Source organism: Brachycentrus maculatus, unplaced genomic scaffold (assembly GCF_059751285.1).
Source record: "Brachycentrus maculatus isolate JH-2025_06_01 unplaced genomic scaffold, ASM5975128v1 h1tg000240l, whole genome shotgun sequence".
NCBI lineage: Eukaryota > Metazoa > Arthropoda > Insecta > Trichoptera > Brachycentridae > Brachycentrus > Brachycentrus maculatus.
Window position 1 is genome coordinate 1,481,382 of NW_028280991.1, and position 15,387 is coordinate 1,496,768.

Consider the following 15,387-nt stretch of genomic DNA (forward strand, 5'->3'; position numbering starts at 1 on the left):
TAGTCGAGGGTGACATATAAAATGTACGAAAACAGAGCGAAATATTTTTTAACAAAATGACCACACCTGGTATCGAACCTACATAGGCTCTCTCGGTTGATAATACAACGTTTGAACCACAGCACAACAGAGGCAAAAATGGATTGTTAAGCGATTCAATTTGTTTGACGTCCTTTTGATTGGTCTGGAATGGAATTAATTTACAATAGTGATTTTTTTTTATATATTTTTTTTTACAGATATTGATTTTAAATATCTCTCGCGTAGCTTTTGATACTTGTGTTTTTTCTCGTTACCACCGTAAATCTAAAAATGGTCGCCCTATCTGAAAGCGCGCTTTCCTCAACATTTATTCGGTGCATTTGTAATCGGCGCATGATCGGGAATTCGGTACTGCGATCAGATTCTTCCAATCTCCAACTTTTTGTTTTCACTGTCCGTTTAGGAGCTGCCTCCGAATCGACCCTCAATCGATCAAATCATCCGGCAATCGATCAAATCCGACGAGATCGATAAATCGCGGCGGACATATCGAATTGTAAATTATGAATTTGTCAATTGAGAAATCGTTGCGTTATCGATTTTATCAGAAATTGTCGCGTGGAGTTATGCCTTTTGATTGCACTACCTCCGGCGTTGTCAGCCAAGATGGTACTCCGAACAATAAAGAAGTTATACTTTTACAAACAAAAAATATTCTCATACTTGCACGAACATTCCATAAACTGAAACGTGGTGCACTTTGCATTTCTCATAACATGTCAAACTTTCAGTATAAATGTGGAACCAGATATAATTTACAGATTACAACATTAAATATTGAGCTGGTCGTAAATGCTAACCAAAGTAATATATTCTAACCCGTCTTATTCTTTTTCTTTTCCAATCATTAAAGAAAATATTGACATTAAAGACAAAAATTCATCAAATAAAATATTGTTTATACCCAATTATTTCCATACCATGTACCTTGATATATTAAGAGGGACTCTTGCAAATTCCCAGTGCCTTGTATACACACAAACTTTTACGAGTAATGGTATGCAACACCGAATACCCTCACATTGTAGTTATTTTCCTAAATAGATATAGAGAGAGATCTCAGCTTCATTTCGTTTCTTAAAAATAGTTCATTTTTCAACCAAAACTTAAGTCATCTGTATGCCGTATAATACTTGTATATTCCACTCCCAAATCCAAGAATCTGGAGAATTAACACAGCTGATTTTAACACTCTCCTTAGCATTTATCGTTCACTTTGTGTAATACCACTTTGATTGTATTAGTATTACACAAAGTCAACGATGAATGATAAGGAGATAGTTATTTTAACATACGACAAAGTTAACAATACTTTTAATATACAAAATACAGCTGATTTTGTTCATCCAAAACTAAGCCTGAAACGCAGGGCGTACAATTGCCTTCACCCTTTTACGTATTTTAAGATCAAGTTAACATCAACCTATGAGAGGTCGTAAGCACTGTAAATACCCAGACTTCCATATAAATGGAGAAACCCAGATTTATAAACAAGGATTTGGACACTCTCAAAATTTTGTGAGGTCCTAATCAGTCTGATGCTGTCGGTAAAGATGAAATCCTGTGACTAGCCATATAAAATAAAAGTTGAAAAAATTATATAAATAGTTGTTGTTTTATAATATAAACCTACATATGTTTATATCATATTTTTGCTGTCGAATATTCACAAGCGTTCTATTCGATGTTTAAAGAAACTGCGGAGAAAAAAAATATACCGAAAGATGGCATATTTAAGATTGGTTTCATCTGCCTGAGAGACGAGGCTGTCGCTTAACAACATTCGCGTCCGTAAATTAAGTAAACTCACGTACAAAATGTCGCGGGGCATATAAGGCATCCGAGGCAACAATAAACATTTCGTGGACATGCGTGGCGCTTTATATGGCGCAGTGGGGCCCTGTGCTTTATAGTGCAGCGAGTGGGTGGACATAAATCTCTCAGCTGTCGCGCTGCGGAGCGCTGCGGACTGCAGCAGCCACTCGTTACTCCTGCCTAGCCATGTACTCCGGGTAATCGTATAACAGAAGCGTCATTTTTATTCCTTTCTTTTCAGCCTTCTTACAAAAAAAATAAACATTAATGTGATATTGAAAAGTTAATTGATAACAAACGGCCTTTTTAAACGCTCTCTGACTTATTTCAATTTCGCTATATGCATACATACACAAGATATTTTCTAACACGAATACATACTTGAAGATCAAATCATTTAAGAATCATAAAAATATTTATAACACTCTCCTTATCATTCATCGTTCACTTGTGATGACTACTGATAATGGAATGGTTAATCCGAAACCGGCAGTCACGAAGAAGTGTTTTTATGTGGTATTACACAATGTGAACGATGAATGATACTACTACTGACCCTTATCCGCACCCAATGGTGCATAGGGCACTGCATCAAATTGAGGCAATGTTCACTTGATCTTTTATCATATGAAAGCAAGGTGATCAGTCTTGCGATTGAATGATAAGGACTATGTTATATCACCATACCAATAGGTTTACAATGCTTTTAATACATGAAATCTTAAAATATTTATTTATTTATTTCAGTCAAACATACCTTTATTTACTATGTATTATCTGTACAAACAGACGAAAAGTTATATTGTTTTATTATTTCATTCAAAATACAGATTTACAAATATAACATTTTATTTTGAACTTTTAATTTTCACAATTTTACTATACTCTTTCCCGATTTACGAAAGTACAAATTATTGTACTTCATAACTGTATGAATTATAATAGGAGTTATTTTAATATTACAATGTTTATTCAGGCTACAAAAAACGGTAAAAAATATACACAATGTTTAAGCGCATATGCACTGTAAGTTCATAAGACTGATACGAAAATAATAACATTTTACCAAACAATGCACATTGAAATTTGACACTGCACACTGGACGATATTTTCCAAAGTCGTAACTTTCATTCACAATCGCAAGTGCATAATACAATACTTAAAACATAATAAATCACTTATTACAATATGTAAGACTTTTTAATATATTAGATTTATACAAATTATGAAACTTATTATAACAGCATGTCCTACATACTCAAATTAATACAGGAAACAAAAATTTTATAACGTGACTTAATCAAGGTTTTTTATTTCCTTATTTGTCTTAGTAAAAATTCTAATGTAGAAGGTCACTTTTAAATATATTATACTTATTTTGAAAGCTTTCATATTTGGTAGAAAAAATATTTTCTACATTGAAAATTATTTCAATCTGTAATAAAACATTCACGTAATATTTAATTTTATCATAATATGCATTTATAATGACTGTCCATTTGAAAAATAAAGCTTTTGATTAATTTAGTATGCAAATATTTGTCGAAAATTCAATATCTTATAATAATAATAATAATAATAATAAACCCTTATCCGCACCCCAATGGTGCATAGGGCACTGTGTCATATAAACGCAGTGTTATCTTGATCGTTTACACATGAAGGAAGGGTGATCAGGCCTCCGCTTCAGGTACCAGTCCATGGTAATATTGAATAAATATTACAGTGAAAAAATCACTTATATTTATTTTACCCCCCTTGGGAATCGAACCCGGGACCTCCAGAACGGTAGCCGAGCGTGCTGACCATTACACTACGGAGGCGGACGAAGCATAACAATATCTTTTCAATGATAACAATATCTTATAGCCAAACAAAATAATGGCATTAAAAATTAAAGATACATTTTGAGTTTATTGGTACCTACTTTTGTAAGTATCAAACGAATGCGTCATAACAAAAAAAATCCTACAGCAATACCTTGAGAATATTAATAAATATTGTTTTTTATCATTAATATTTTTTGAATAATTTTGATCGCGTATCGCACACGAGATAGTTTCTATGATATCCTGTGAGCTCACGTCCGAAGTGATTGATGTTCTTGCTTGTCACCTGAACTACACGCGACAAGTATGTTTTATACCATCTATTGTGTTTACCTCCTCGACTTTTCTGGTCCCCTGGTATCTAATAATTGATCAAACTGACAAGGCCACTTAGCCATTTGATTGATCGAGTCTTTTTGCCCATATTAAATACCTTCATGTATAACAATGCCATATCACTGTTGATGGCGAATGATTAAATTTGCAGAGAGAAAACAGGTAACTAGATTTTAGCGCAATGCTAATCGGTCATTAAGAATTTACGTTAACAATAATAACATACATATATTGTATTATGTTTCTTCGTATGAATTGAAAAACGATCGATTTCAATTGATGATAATACTATATCAATACCAAATATATCAATCATTTACCGAACAAACGCAAAAGTATTCAACATGAAAACCATACAAAATAATTCGATTTTCTTAAAGTGTTATTTTCTCCTTCTCCTTCTTCTTCTTCTTCTGCTTGGTATAGTGGCCTTATGGCCTGTTTTTAAGAATGATTAGCCTCCTGCGATGTCGAATCTCAGCAGTCAATCCATCTCTTTGGTAGTCTGCCCAGAGTCGTCTACCTCGGGGTTGGCCGTAAAGTGCAATGTGGAGGAGTTTAGATGATTCCATTCTCTTCACATGCGCTTACTATCGTCTCCTTCGTTGCCTTCCCCACCTAACGGCATCTTCGATCTCGCATATTTCCCTTATCATGTTGTTCCTAATTCTGTCTCGTAGACTCTTGCCAAATATGCTTCTTAAAGTCTTACTTTAAAACGTTTTACTTTTATCTGAATACACCTAATATAGTATTATTTACAGTGTATATATTGCGTTTGGTCTTAGAAAAATGACACTTTCGATTAATCGTGATTTATATATATTCCTAATAAAGACATTCATTTTTTTTATGCGTCACCTGACACAAACATCTAGTAAATAATCTTGACAAATAAAGACATACATATAATTGGAATACTCCGATACATAATCTTATTTGAAGTGACTTCTATGAAAACGATCAATTAAATAAGAAATCATGACACGACCCCTTCACCATTAAATTATAAATGCCCCATGATATCCATGTTTTGATGAAGAAGTCTAATTTGTCATCTTCTGATCGATAGCTAGCTGCAACAAAAACTATCTGTCAGATGCTGTGGAACAAAATATCTGACAATACATATATCAACGTTTACAAACAACGTTTATCTGGAAGATTGTGAAGGAGCCGTGACCGACTTTGACTGATTATTGTGTTGGGCTGTAGAAAAAGTATACAAACTGATCCTAAAACGTACCAACAACTGTAGAAGGAATTGACGTTTTTTTATAGCAATGACAAACCAGAGAGAGAATTTGTATTAATAAAATTTATATCATAATAAATCGAGAATTACATAATTAAATTACGAAAGTTAATAGATATTTATTTTAAATTAATAAGTGAAAAATTAAAGTTGCATTTCAATTACAGCTTAAGAAAACTTAAGACAGGGGTGTAATAGGGGAGTATCGGAAGGCTCGCGCAAGCCCCTTGTTAAAACCAAGTCTGCTTTATAAACAAACCCCTGTATTATAAATTAAGAAATATAAAAAATAATTAAAATATAACGCCATCACTAACCATCACGCCGCTTCACCGCAGAGGAAGGCAGAGAGAATAACACCATACTAATCAGTTTTTGCAACAAAAAAACCTCTTATATGCATTTCCTCATACAAACCCGTCGATTATGACTCCTGACCTGACCACTTTCAAGTTTTCGAAATACTTGTTCCTGGGTCTTTCCCTGCTTCTATTTTTCACTACTTCGCCACATAAATTTATTTTACTGTTCTGTTTTCACTCATTTGTTCCACATCTCCAAACCATCTTAACACACAATTTTATCGATCATGCTTAAGGCCCAGTATTCGACAAGTCGCAAATTGATTATCTCTAAATCTAGGTTACATTTTACGTAATAATTTATTTTCTTAAAACGACATTTATGTAATGAAAATATAAGTGGAGGCTTAATTTTTAAAAGAGTTATTGAAAGGCAAGGAGTAAAAAATATGTAAAACAAAAAAATATCCCAAATGTATTTTTTTTTAATTGGCGTGAAGTGACATCCGGCTCTCAGCGCAGCCGGACGCTTACTGAATTCTCGATTAAGGTTTTAACTATATACTCTTTTCAGGTTACAGAGAGTCCGCGTTCGTGTACGCCCTGGCGGCCGCGGGCGTGGCGCACGCCGTGTCGCGGGCCTGCGCGCAGGGCCAGCTGCTGGCGTGCGGCTGCGACCCCTCGAGCTACCGGCCGGTCGGGGGGCAGCAGGGCGCGGGGCCGCCCGGGGGGCAGCAGGCCGAGGGGGCCGCCCAGCCGCGCGCGCCCGCCAGCCGCTGGAAGTGGGGCGGCTGCTCGCACAACGTGCACTACGGGATGGCCTTCTCCCGGATGTTCCTGGACTCGAGGGAGACCGCGGGGGACCTGCAGTCCAGAGTCAACCTGCATAACAACGAGGCCGGGAGGCTGGTACGTAATTTTAGTAATTTTATTTTTAGTAAACATTTCGCTCAATCCTTTCAACAACGTCAAATATCAAAAATCGTCAATTTTCAGTTGTGCATGTTTTCGGAATGCCCAGAAAATGTACTGTATGCCAGCTTTTGCTGCATATTTTAAACTTAATATTTACCCGCTACAGGGCAGAAAGTGTTGTTTTTGAATCTTAAATATATGTTTTTACCCTTTTGTAATTATTTTACATTTCATTTTTTTCTGCTTTGTCTGTTATGTATTCATTAAAAAACTTTTCATTAAAAAGTTTTAGTACGTAATCGTTCATTCTTCTGATTTTTACGCAGCATCAAAAATTAACTTTTTTTCTGGTGACATAGATCCTTATATATAATTTCAACTCGTAATAATACTGTAATTCAAAATTAGCGATTAAAAAATCGGTTAAAATTCAATTCGAATTCCGCAACTGACAAAATAGTCTCAAGATCGTTGAACTGTTCGATCGCAGAATGACTGAATATACCATACACACATTCATGAAAAGGTAGAAGGTGGTTGTGTGTAGCTCTTCGCTTTTGACGATAATTAGCTCATCGAAAGGTCTCACACCTCATTCATTACGGTGTTCCCATGCAATTCGGTTGTAAAGCCAAACCTGGAATGATGTTAATAAACCTGTGAATGATGAAAAAGACATTGAAGATGAAAACGCTTCAAAGAAATTACCGTTTCGATCTACTAATTGGCTGTTACACGGGAAATAAAAGATACTGAGTAACCGAGACGTCTAAACATAAAGAAATGAAATCATAAAACAAATTAACTTAACATCTTACTCACAATGCAACGTTGAAATAAAACGCATTTACAACAATTTGATCTCCAAATACTTGTTCACAAATCTGGGTTTCTCCACTTAAGACTTATTTTAAATTTTTAATATCTCAACATAGATGATGAAGAAAATTGAAGTTTGGGCATTTACAGGGCTAACGACCTGCCATAGGCTGATTAAGCATTTTACATACGTGTAACATTCACCATTCTTGCCATGATTGACAACCATACTACTCAAATTACGTTTTTTTATAGGAATATGTATATTTTACGAGAAGCAAATGACGAAAGAAAATAATTGAAGGAGGATAGAGTGAAGGGCAATACTGCTTTATGAAAAAAAAGTAGAAGAAATAGTAAATAGGCAAAGAAGAGGAAATATAGAAAGGATACACGGGGTTGCACACCCATACTCGTAGGTACAAGCATAGGTATGTAGTGTGTATATTGTCAGTAGGTATATCCGCGTCCATTCAGATTATCATTCTTCTTCTAAACATTATCCGCACCTAATGGTGCATAATGTAATGACGCAGTGTTATCTTTTTCGTAACTTGAAAGCAAGGTGATTACTCCTGCGCTTCAGGGACCAGTCCAGGGTTTATTATCAAATAATTATTTATAAAATAATCATTAGAGTGTAAAACCACTAATATTTATTTTCACCCCCCTGGGAATCGAACCCGGGACCTCCAGCAGGGTAGCTAAACATTAATGGTTAGCCATTACACCACGAAGGCAGAAAAAGTACTATTTTAAATAAAGTGTATTATACTGCCACCTGTGAAAAGGACGATAAAGTTCACTTACGAGTTCTCGAATAAAACACCACGCTTTATTACCAAACCACTATTTACCTCAATTTATTAATTTCCTCGGGTATTTAAAACTTTATATCGTGTTAAATGATACGCTCACGTCCTGGTTTCCGAGAAAACGCTTTAAATGATGTGTCTGTATGACTAGCGACCGCATTAATACGCCTAATAACTGATTACAAAAGGTCACCCTGCAAAGGTCACACGTATCCAAAGTAATCGGCCACATAATTGTATGCTATACATACGAATTAAGTGATATTTAAACCTACAAATTGCAAAAATTGTGTCGGCATATTCACAATTTGACCGCGGATATGTTCATGATTTGGCCATAAAACTCATAAACAATAATTTAGCTATTAAAATAACCAAGAAACCTAGGTTGCTTGCAGCCCATAGGAGGCCACCTACGCTGAATAAATAAGTACCTTTTTTTTGACATCTCATCCAAGATGAAGAATATGGAAGTCTGGGCATTTACGGGGCTGACGACCGTCATAGGCTGGTTTAAGTGATCACTTTACACACGTGTAACATTCACCAATTCTACCCTCAGATATGCCTTGGTATGTACAAGGCTTAACTAACTAACTAACTAACCATCACGCCGCTTCCCCGCAGGGGTAGGCGGAGAGAATAGAACGCCACACCACTCTGTCTTTGCAAACATTCTTCGCCTCTTCCACGTTCATACATCTCCTCATACATACCCGCCGATAGTTACGACTCCTAACCTGACCACTTTCAAGTATTTGGCATACCTAATCTTGCCATGTTTTTCTCGGTCTTCCTCTGCTCTTTTTTCCACTTACATTCGCCTCATAAATTTGTTTTACCGTTCTTTCCTCACTCATTCGTTCTACATGTCCAAACCATCTGAACACACCTTTCTTAATTTTATCGATAATGCTTATCTCAGCTTTGCATTCCTTCCTTATTTCACTATTCGCACATCTATCATACATTGTTTTTTCGCTCATTCTTCTGAGAGATCGCATTTCAACTGCATTCAGTTTACTTTCACCCTTCTCATGTACAGTTCTTACGACATGTTATTGGCTGGTTTGAAAGATCACATCATGCACCATGGTCTGAATATCATAGTTTGAATGATCACACTTGTCCGCTTTCAAACGTAAAACTACCAAGATTAACACAGTATGACACTTTTTTTTTTAGTTGTATACAAGTCACCAACAGTATATAAATAACTATAGATATCGACTATAACAATAGTTACCATCTATGGTGGAATGGAATTGAAATTTTAGACATGCCACGCTTATCTGTGGCTAATTTTCATTTACGAGTATTCTTAAAAATAGGAATTCTTCAAAATCATATAATTTCAACAAATATGCCAACAATTTTCTGATTTGTTTACTCGCGTTTTCCACCTCCGAATATATATCCTATATGACTAGGATACATACGTTTACAGGTTCAATTCTTGATATAAGCGTCGTGAATATTAAATAATTTTTATAAGTTATGACCCTACATTATCTGATACAATTCCCTATGTCTCATTATCCATAGACAAGGTACAAAAAAGAAGATAATTGAAACATACCCACTTTATAAGTTTTTTTTACATTCACACGATAAAACACATATTATGCATATTTGGGACTCATAAAATTTCTTTATGGGGAATGTTAAATATAATGAAAGGGGTCAAAACGTATTAATATTCCATTCCGACCGCAAAGTGTTACACGAGTCTGGGTGGTCCCGTCGGACGGGTAGTCCGGAAAGTGTTAAGGAATAATTAGTGTAGGGGCGTTTCTGGGCAGCGGGTCGTCACGCCACTGCACTGGCCGACCCACTAATATAGTGCCCACCACCACGAGCCACTACTGCCTACACGACTCGATTTAGAGGTGAAAGAGGTGAGATTTCAAATTACAGTAATGCACACACGATTTCAATCTACTGTTTACTGTATATTATACTTGAAAGTGTAAAAATGAATACTTGCTTGCTTTATGGACAGTCGTCTTATGCATATACTCCGTACAGTTATGTTTCGTCTAAGGAACAATTTTCTACAAATATGCATTTCTTTTTAAATAACATAAATATGACGTGGTAAGAAAATAATTAATAGAAAAATAGAGATTTAAATTTACAGTAATGCACACTCGTTTTCAATCTAAACTTTACTGTATACAATATGTACTTGATTGCTTTAAAGACAGTCGTCTTAATCGCATATACTTCGTGGTTATGTTTTGTGTAAGGAATAATTTTCTAAAATTTAAAAAAAAAATAAATTTAATATGACGTGGTAAGAAAATAATAATAAACATGTTTAAAAAATCGAGGCTCCAATTCTGTTTATTGATTCTGCAGTAGCTTTGTGAAATGACAAGTTGATTATCAAAAAAATTATGAACACTTGTGGAACACCGTATAATGAGTTTTATTATATTACACACGACTAGTTTCGAAAACTACATATGTTTTCATCTACTGGTGAATTTAAAAACTAAACAACATGTTTTAATACTCTCCTCTGTAGATGAAAACATTTTCAATTTTCGAAACTGGTCGTGTGTAATAAAATAAAACTCATTAAGTAGTATGTACAAGTGTTTAATTTCTTTATTCCAATTTTGTATGACACTCCTAGTATTTAGGCAAAATGTATATCACAGGCGATAATACATTTGCTGAGAGAGAAACGGGAAACAAGCAGTACGGGGGCAGCTGGAGGCGTTTGAGATGTGGTGCTACAAGCGCATCTTGGGGATTCATTGGTCATGGTCATGTCACGAGAAATCACTCACATAAAAATACGTAACATTATTTTTTTTAATTAACGCGACTAATAAATGAAATTGAACAAGAAATACTCCCTGAACGTTCTCGGTATTTGACACCAAGCAACGAAAACATTATTTTACGATGTCCTTCTAAGAAATTATCAACCATACATTTTCTTTACTTCGTGTGGTTTATGACGAGCTTAAGGAATGTTTATTTTTTAACGTACGACAGATATGAGTGTAACATTAAACGCTTTAAATGCTAAGGAAAAATAACACAAATATCACGTAGTAGTATGAAAATAATAACAAATATAAAAAATCGGAATCGCAATATTGTGTGTTATGCACCTGGTAAATAGGCAAAATGTATATCACAGACGGTAACTTATTTGCTGAGAAAGAAAAACAAGGAGTTTATGTTTATGCACGTTAGAAGTGCTAAAAAGTAGGCAATAAACGAGTTTTATGGCATAATATTAATTTTTAAACTTCACAGTAAATGTTTTATTATTATTGTTTCATTATTGAAAACCACAAATACGATTTTCATCATGTATTATATTGAGATACGTGTTTTTTTTAAGGTTTATACTCAACATAAAGTCATAATTTATATTTTTCTTCTAACCCTTATCCGCACCCAATGGTGCATAGACTGCATCGTATTGACGCAGTGTTATCTTGATCGTTGCTTGCGCGAAAGCAAGGTGATCAATTTTACGCTTCAGGTAATATTCAATAAATATAAAAGAGAAAAATCATTCATATTTTTGAACTCTTGGGAATCGAACCCGGGACTATAGTTAAACGCTTTAGACATAATACAGCGACTCTTTGTTTGCATAATCCTTAGATGGCGGTAGAATATTTTAATATTTTTGTTGTTGTTTATTTTCACGCGCCTTTAACAAGTTTTCCAGGCAATAATAAAAACAATTAGACATGACAAGACATCAGAAGCTTCGCGAATAACTCAACAAGGAGTTTGTATTGTCAACTTGTCGGCTTACCAATGCGGATACATGATGATGTAATTGGCTTCACGCCTCTCGCCGAGTGTGGCCGTGCAACGAAGATAAATGAATCGTGCCGAATCACAGCGCACGTTCCATCTTGATAAATCATCGCGGCCTCGAACTTCGTCTGCGGCGACCATCCTAATATTTACCCGCACTCCAAACAAATGATGTTGGATGTAATGGTCCTCGGAGTTATTCGTAAGTGTTGGGATATCCATCAAGCTCTCCTCCCTGTCGCGCCCGCCCGGGAGACTTAATGATTTTTTAATGGGCACTTTTGAGCGGCTCAAGACGCTGTCGAGCCCAAAGTGGAATAATCAAAATTCATTATTGAACGTGAGGATGTGCGCTGTGTGTTCATGAATGGTGTTCGTTAGTGTTTGACGTCATTTACGGGGGGGGGGGGGGGAAACGTGATGAATCCCGAATACCGAAATTTGCATATTTGCCAAATTGTTTAGGTCGTTTTATTCTGTACTTTCGGGAATTACGGCAATATGTGTGAAACACTTATAACTTTCCATTTATATTTATTTAACCAATCCTGTCAAAAACTGCATTTTACTATGAATGTAAACAATGATGTATAAACATATTCAACAGGACTTCAATAAGTCTTAATTTTTTTGTATTTTAAGTGTAATAATATATATGTATATGTATATATATATATATACATTTATAATATTTTTATTTTTAAAGAGTTCATTGAAATTTTTACTATAAATTTTAAAGAAAATAAACTTGTAAGCCTTTGTTTTAATTACTCAACCTATGTATGTGACCCTTTACAAATATTTTTTTTTTATTAAAAAAAAAACAATTTGACCCACTGTCTAAAAAGATTCGCCATCTCTGGTCTACCATTATTTTCCAACATTTCTTCAATGATATTATTTCTAAGGATGTCTCGAAGATTCTTCTCTTTCCCGTATTTGTTTACACCCTCTAATATCCATGTTCATGTTTTGTTGTCAGGCGGTGGCGAACAACATGGAGGTTCGCTGCAAGTGTCACGGCATGTCGGGGTCGTGCCAGGTGCGCACGTGCTGGCGCGCCGCGCCCGCACTGCGCGTCGTGGGGCGCGTGCTGCGGCGGCGCTACCGCAGCGCGCTACTCGTGGGCCGCTCCAACGGCAGCCGGGGGCCCTTCCGGGGGCGCAGCCGCAGGATAGAGTCCCACTGGAGTGATAGGGTAAGAGTGCTTTTTTAGTTAAGGCGGGATAATTTTTGGTGTGCCTACGGTTGGTTGCTGCTTGCAGCCAATTTTTACCCCCCACAGCAACTATGTCATCGGACCATCTCTTTTGGAGTCTACCGGCACCTCTTTTGTTTGTCTATAGATAAGACCTATAAGTATATGTATATTTTCAGTGGCTTCCTCCCAAGAAGCGGCAGGGCCGGGACCGATCCGGCGAGCCGTCGCCCGAGGCGCTGCTGTACTACGAGCGCAGTCCCAGCTACTGCGAGCGGGACGCGGCCATCGAGGCGCCCGGCACGGCGGGCCGGCCCTGCGCGCGCGCGCGCTCCGCGCCCGGCTCGTGCGCCGCGCTGTGCTGCGGGCGCGGGCACGACCTCACGCGCGCGCGCCGCTCGCAGCGCTGCCGCTGCCGCTTCCGCTGGTGCTGCCAGGTGGAGTGCGACACGTGCGAGCGCGAGGAGTGGGTGGCCGTCTGCAAGTAGTGCCAGCATCACGCGCGGGCAACAAGGAGCATACGCGCTGTGACAGTATCCATTCAATCCAAATTCATGTCTTTATAAAGCAAAATAATCATGAACTTCTGTTACCTATAAGTATTATAAAGTGCAAACGGAAAAGAGAATCAAGAGAAGATTGAACTTTATATACAAAATACTAAATGCTGTTGATTCACCCATAAAAAATAATTCAAACAAATTTTACGCTTCACTGGATTTTCTTTATAGTAAAAAAAAACGTGAACATCTGTTATCTATCAAGTATATGGAAGTTATAAGTGCAAATGGAAAAGTTGATAGCCATGTGCTTAAACGTTTCAACAGAATAGTTAAGTTCTTAAAGAAATCACGAATTAACTTTATTTACACACATAATACCAAATGTGCTAGACACATTTTTCAACACTTCAATTCACCGATAAAAATTATCAAATTGGAAGTCTCACTGGATATTCCTTATGGCAAAAAACGTGAACTTCTGATACCTATTAAGTATTATAAAGTGCAAATGAAAAAGTGGAAAGTCATGTGCAATAAAAAAATAATCGCAGAGATTTCTTCTGAGTGAACTTTATTTACATAATAACCAAATGTGCTAGACACATTATTCAGCACTTTTCTCGAGTGGAGCCATTATTTGGCCGAATGCAGAATAATATACACTATCGCCCAATATATAACAGATATACTTGTGATTTGTGACGCTTAAGAAAGGTTTTGGACAATTTGAAATTATATTAAGAATAATCACTAATGACGCCTAACGCTCGTCATAGCACAAAATAAATATAAGCATGCATAACATATGTGAATATTATAATTAAGTGTGAATGTATCAGTGGCCTAAATTTATTAAGCTCAAATTTTAGAAATATAATCATTTTTGAAATCATGTATATTTTCATTTCAATTTTAAAGTAGATTTGACCTGTCAACAGTAGGTAGTATGTATAGTAATAAAAAAATCGAAATATTAAAACATTTGCACTATATATTCATAGATTTTAAAACTTTTTTTACCGAAACCGTGTAAAATGTAGTTAAGATAGGAAAAACTTTTTTAGTAAAATAGTCAATATTATCATTATTATTTTTTTCTTATTAGTATCCTGAAATATTTCGATATTTTTTTTTGTGTTTGCTTAAAATCAAATACGTATAAAATTAAATATTATGTGATTATTTAACTTCATTGATACATCGATTTACCATACATTGTCCCTCTTTTGTTATAAATGTCATGTAAAAAATACATTATATTGTATTTGGTAAAAACAAATATGAGGTATAAAATATGAAAATGTTTTATCTGCACTGACTTGACAACATATTTTGTGAAGATTTTCGTATTGTAATTATCTAGATATTTATTTTGCAAATATGTATAAATTTGTTCCCAATGTAACTTATGACATCCATGAACTATGACTTATTAAAATAAATAATAATAAATAAATATTGTTTTATTTCATCCCAATTGTAACATGAGAATTTAATTCTCGTAAGGCATATAAAATAAAATTTCCTTAAAATAAACCTTGTTGTTGGATATTTATTTCTGTAATTATGTATTGAATTGGATCTATTTGTTAGGTATGTATTTTAGAATTACTTTTTTGAATAGAAAAATATTTTCCACACAAATTGATTACACCGTTTTTATCGTCAAGTGCCTCTAAAATTTTACGTAAATATTTAGTCAGTAATTGACCACCTTTTGTTGAATTATTAGTTAACCGTGTGTATTACAATACATTTAAAA

General features: G+C 35.5%; 1 protein-coding gene across 2 annotated transcripts in view; it reads left to right on the top strand.

The window, feature by feature from the left end:
- LOC148306481 (protein Wnt-10a-like) overlaps nucleotides 1-15,041 on the top strand; it is a 78,758-nt gene extending 63,717 nt beyond the window's left edge. For both annotated transcript variants that reach the window (XM_088264926.1, XM_088264925.1), the window contains exons 3-5: nucleotides 6,155-6,489; nucleotides 12,907-13,122; nucleotides 13,302-15,041. In XM_088264926.1, the coding sequence (XP_088121052.1) occupies nucleotides 6,155-6,489; nucleotides 12,907-13,122; nucleotides 13,302-13,610 (860 nt within the window). In that variant the 3' untranslated portion in view covers nucleotides 13,611-15,041. The remainder of the gene's footprint in view (nucleotides 1-6,154; nucleotides 6,490-12,906; nucleotides 13,123-13,301) is intronic.
- The last annotated feature ends 346 nt before the right edge of the window (nucleotides 15,042-15,387 follow it).